Below are 5,402 nucleotides of genomic sequence, written 5' to 3'. Positions count from 1 at the left end.
TAGGCCACTACAAGCCAGGAAACAATCAACTGGTAATTAAATCCTTTTAATAGGCCAAGCCATACGCTCAAACGGTAGCGCGCGCACACGCACGCACACACACGCACGCACGCACGCACACACACACACACACACACACACACACACACAAACAAGAGAAGTTGTGATTTCCGTGCCCCAGACTATACCCCTCACAGGAGTCTTTTCTTTGGAGAGGGACCCGCGGTCGCTTCCCTTTACAAAACAGCAGCAGGGCCCCTTTTGTCCGAGCGGGGACCCCAGACCCATCATTAGCACTGATTACCGCTGACCAGTTTGACAACCGTATTGACTGCGAGGAAAGACTCGTTCATCTAGTCCCCCCGGTCGTCCTTACTTTCAATAGAAAACGGAAATATTCAGCCATTTTGTCCCCGTGGTTTTTGAAAGAGAAGCAGCAAAAATACAAAATAAAAAGAATACACCCCCCCCCCCCTCCTCCATGTATTTCCCTTCACTTGTTCCCTCTCTCTCTCCCTCTCTCTCTCCCTCTCTCTCTCTCTCCATACACATTTAGCTTCCGCGTTGTTCAAGCTGAAAGGCTTTTGTCTGTCTCAGAAGTTACTGTAGCCTAATTGATAGCAGATTGGACCAAACCAGGTGTCTGTCCCATCAGCTGAGGCTCAACTTTAACTTCTGCTTTACTCACTTTGTTTCTCACCGCATTGAGAGCTCAGCGTGTTTGTTCTATGTGTAGTTCAGCAACATGCTGCTGCAAGTCGAATATACCGTTTTCAACCCTGGAAGAGAGTAATTAAAAGGTTTCAGTTTGGAAGGATTCTGCAGATATACGACAACGACAACAACAACAACAATACAAAAACAATGTTGAATATGATTGCCTTCCACAGAAACAAGTAGAGTATCTTTACCCCACTAGAGGGAGAGAATATCGTGATGGTTGGTTTAAGTGTGAACATTTACACTAACTGAGGGAGGGAAACTGCTGCAGATTAAATCAGCACATAAACAAGCATGTAGTCAAATAAAATGGCAAAAACAAGAAAAGACAAATAAGCCTTTTAGTCCAAACAGATATGTGTGTGTGTGTGTGTGTGTGTGTGTGTGTGTGTGTGTGTGTGTGTGCATTAATGCACAACACAACATATTAGAATGATTTAGCCGTAATAAATCGGAAATGGACACTTCAGCAAGTGTCCATTTCTTGGGGAAATGGACACTTGGCAGAGATGTTTCTACATCTCTGTCCTCCTGCACATTTCTACATGCTGCTGCGTTTTGATCTCCTCGATCTCTCTCGCAGATCATCCGGGTTAGCGAGTCGGCCTCTCGGTGACCTCCCGCTGTCACCCTGCATTACACGACGCAAAGCATGTTGGCCAATTAGGCCTCGCTCTAAAACGTGTCAGGGACTACAGCAGCGTGGTGTTATAATCAGAGCAAGTTCCGTCTTCATGAAAACATCGACGAGGATTTTATAGAAAAATGTTAATATTTAACAATTGTCTTTTTTTCACCCCGAAACAGCAATAAAAATAAGACTAAACGCTATTCTCTCTTGATCAACAATTATTTTATTAAGTTATCTTTACTTTTTTTTTTTTTTTCCTTTTACTGAAACACATTTTTCACTAAAGCGCGCATGCTCAACAGGTTCACCTGTGTACAAGGTAAGTATTAAAAACACCAAGCAAATGAATATGAAATTCGAAGAGACAGAGCAGATCGTTTTTTTTTTTTTTTTTTTTAAATAGGCAAATAAACATTATTTATAAAACTTTGAAAGTAAAGTAAAAATATCACAGTTCTTTTTCAACATGAAATACCCACAGAGAACAGCAGGTTAGGCGCTCGAATGCCTTCGTCCCCCTCTTTGTATTTTTTTTTCTTCTTCTCATCTCGGGGCGTTGGGTTATTAGTCCGTCAAATAGGTTTCGTCCATATTCAGTTCAGTTATCCACACGTGGGTAAAACGCAAAACAAACCAAAAAAATGTAGGCCTAAAAGGAAAAGGACGGGCAGTCCGCCGCAGATCACAGATCCCCTCGTGTTTTTGGCACCCGTCAAATATCAGTGTGTGTGTGTGTGTGTGTGTGTGTGTGTGTGTGTGTGTGTGTGTGTGTGTGTGTGTGTGTGTGTGTGTGTTTTTTTACTCAACGCAGGCACTAGGACTTGTTTTATTGGATTGTCTTTCACTCGTATCCCCCCTTTTAATTCATCAACGCCGTCGATCCGCCCGTCAGATGTCACATTCACTGTCGCTGGAGGTGATGGAGATGGCCGAGGCGGCTGCTTTGCTGGACAGACTGGCCTCCGGACTGGACGAGTTCCCCAGGCGGTCCACGGTGCCGTCCTCGTCCGCCAGGGAGCGAACCGAGCCGCCGGACAGGACCTGCTGCTGGAGCCTGGGCACGAGAGGACACGAGACAGGACAGCGTTACATTAACACGGCTGTACTGTGCAGCGTTTATTCTTTACAGTATAATAATAATAAAATAAATAAATGAAAACAGTTTGTAAAAAAAGATGAATGAGGAAAATATTTAAAATATAATAATACATATTTATGTTTCCACTCCTTCCGATGATCTTCTTTAGCTTTAGGGTTATTATTAATTTATTTATGTAAGCATCATTTTATCCTGTGCATTTCTTTTTTTTTTGATTATTAAAAAAATAATAATCCTGAAACATAAAGGAAGTAAACAGATGCTCTGCTATCTCAACCCATCAGCTCATTGTTTTACCTTCACGTTTGTAAAACACACAATATGACATTTTATTACGTAAAACAGTTTTGAGGGGCTAATAGTTATATATATATATATATATATATATATATATATATATATATATATATATATATATATATATATATATATATATATAATATAATATTCCTCATACAAACAAATAGCACAGATATTTGTTATTGTGCAGGAAAGATCGGTTATTTACAATAGGCTATAAACCAATACGATAATTAAAAACGTTGTGTCGCTTCACGAAGATCTCACTAATTAATAGAAGCTATTGATTACATTCACTATAAAGTGGAACATGGTGGGCTGTTTTGGCTGCATTAAACATGACCAACACAGCAGTGTGACCTCGACCCACACTGCAATGGGCCCTCTAACAGATCGACTACAATTGTTTCTGAAAATGTGCATGTGATCTATTAAAATACATTTGAAATATTAGATTATCATTATGGATCATACATGTATTCTTTGGCTTATTTAGCACTAACAATCAAATACGAATACAATAGCATGTGTGTGTTGAGCTCACTCTTCGTGTTAGCTTAGTGTTCTGCAGCATTGTGTTGATCTTATTCATAACAAATAAATTAAAACTGTTCATCATCCAGAGGTTTGCTCTCCCGATAATCTGAAATCAGATGATAAATCATGATGTTGTTATTGTCACCACTGCTGGCTGGAAATCTTCCTCATTTGAATCCCTTTAAAATACAACGTGATGTCAGACACTGCGAGCAGCATTAATTGCAATAAAAAAAACAAGCCTCCTGATTTTAGGATTATGGAACAATTTAGAATCTAATATCTAGAGAAATATAGGGATTGATGTGCTCCGACCAGCGTGGGCTCCAGTGTGCTTCGCTGTATTAAACCGGACGACTATTAAATCCCAGGATGCATACGTAGAGCAGCGCTTCTCTTTTCTAAATACTTTGTTTTGTGTTGCAGATATCGTGATCACAATCCACTGGTGTACAGCTCACCTGTTCTTCGCAGCCGCTGCTCTGTCTCTTTGTCTGCGGTTTTTGAACCAGTTTCCTACTTGTGTGGGTGTAAGTCCTGTAGCCTGTGCAAGCTCCCTCTTTTTACTGGGATTAGGGTAGGGATCCTGCAAATACCATTCTCTTAACAAGTGCCGGGTTCTCTCCTTGAAGCAATGGGTTTTCTGCTCTCCATCCCATATGGTTCTGGGTAGGGGGAACTTCTTCCGCACCCTGTATTTGTCCACCGGCCCCAGCGGGCGTCCCCGCAGCTTCTCCGCCTCCTGGTAGTGCGCTTCGAGCCACAGCGCCTGCAGCTTCGTGTGCGACTCTTTGGTGAACTTGTGGTTCTCCAGGATGTGGTAGAGTTCGCGGAAATTGCCGGTGTGGAAGGCGACGACTGCCCGGGCCCTCAACACCGACTCGTTCTTGTTGAGGACCTCGCAGGCCGCCGGCGCGACGGGCAGCGACCAGAGGAAGCGGCCGAGGCGCTCGACGTCCCCGCTCTCCTCCAGAGTCTCGCAGACCCCGGCGACCTGCTGGGGGCTGAAATTCAAGATGGGCAGCTGAAACATGGAGGCTTCTCCCGTGTTTCCCTCTCCCCCTCCTTTCTCCTCTCTCTCTCTCTCCTCCGTGTCGAGTCCTCCCTGCGTCTGCTTCTCCGGCGCGCCGAAGCAGTCCGAGACGAGGCAAACCCCAAAGTTACACCGAACCAATCGCCTGACCAGCACGTGAAAGACGCAAACACCAAAACGCCGCGGAGGAGGAACGATGCTGCGCGGGGGCCGGCTACCGCATCCTCAGGCTCGGCGAAACTTGGCAGGCAAAACGGGGCCGAAGGTGCGAGGGCATTAGAGCCGGAGCCGCGATGTATTTTTCAAAGGTGGGCTGGGATTGAAAGTACGAAAGAATTAAAAGCGGTGCCGAGATGGATTTTTTAAGGGGGGGAGAAAAAGACAGTCAAGCCCCCTCCGATGATTTCCTATTGGACTTGGCAGATTGGCTGCCCGGTTGCCATGGATGCGCGTCAATCACTGTCAAGTTGGACCAATCGGGCGGAAAGGAGAGCTCAGCGCCTCCCTTTTCAAAAATAATATAAACATTTTGACCTTTTTGCTTCGCGTCTTCAAACGTTTAACTGCCCCGTCGTGCTTTCCCAAACACCCCTCCGCCTTTGTGTTAAAGAAAGACTCTTCAGTCTCTGTAGTCAAGTGCCAAAGCAGCCAAACACGCTCAGCTCAGTCTCCCTTCAGAGCTCTTGAAACGGGCTTTAGGGTCCACAGCAACACACAAAAAGACACAGCCCCGCTGACTAGCATCCCTGCGCTAAAAATCAGTCGATAATATTACATAATTCTCAACTGTGTAAATATGAGATTGTCGTATTCGGTGTGTTAAGCGTGGGCTGTTAAATTGTGGCGTTCATAGTGACCTCGCTTATGGGCTTTCTATTAATCTACAACCATTTAGGCTTTACGCTCCTATAATATTCCTGTAGCATAAGCCCACGTGGCTGCATGTTTATATGCAGATTGAATGTGTGTCTTCGCCTTAAAATAAGATTACCCCGCAGTTCGTTATGTTTAATACTCATACGTCCTGAGGCTTATGTCGATGCTGATTTGTAGAAATCATTAAAAGGGTCAATGCGGGCTTT

The 5,402-nt window shown here is 44.1% G+C and overlaps 1 protein-coding gene across 1 annotated transcript; it reads right to left on the bottom strand.

Annotated features, from left to right (window-relative positions):
* Positions 1-1,592: 1,592 nt before the first annotated feature.
* Positions 1,593-4,607, bottom strand: LOC137884562 (homeobox protein SIX6). The gene is made up of 2 exons (XM_068726397.1): positions 3,749-4,607; positions 1,593-2,405 (listed from the first exon to the last, which is right to left on the bottom strand). The coding sequence occupies exons 1-2, from the start codon at positions 4,318-4,320 to the stop codon at positions 2,240-2,242; spliced, it is 738 nt and encodes a 245-aa protein (XP_068582498.1). The 5' UTR covers positions 4,321-4,607; the 3' UTR covers positions 1,593-2,239.
* Between the last annotated feature and the right edge of the window lie 795 nt (positions 4,608-5,402).

The sequence above is a fragment of the Cebidichthys violaceus genome, unplaced genomic scaffold, assembly GCF_023349555.1.
Source record: "Cebidichthys violaceus isolate CVI_PGR_0920_01 unplaced genomic scaffold, fCebVio1.0.p SCAF_39, whole genome shotgun sequence".
Lineage (NCBI taxonomy): Eukaryota > Metazoa > Chordata > Actinopteri > Perciformes > Stichaeidae > Cebidichthys > Cebidichthys violaceus.
The sequence above is the reverse complement of the archived record's forward strand: the minus strand, read 5'-3'. Positions and strand labels throughout refer to the sequence as shown.

Bases quoted from the DNA above. Each gene is read 5' to 3' on its own strand.
- LOC137884562 (XM_068726397.1), bottom strand. From the start codon at position 4,320: ATGTTTCAGCTGCCCATCTTGAATTTCAGCCCCCAGCAGGTCGCCGGG. The intron at 2,406-3,748 runs GTGAGCTGTACA...TCTCGTGCCCAG, and splicing joins GCAGCGGCTGCGAAGAACAG to GCTCCAGCAGCAGGTCCTGT.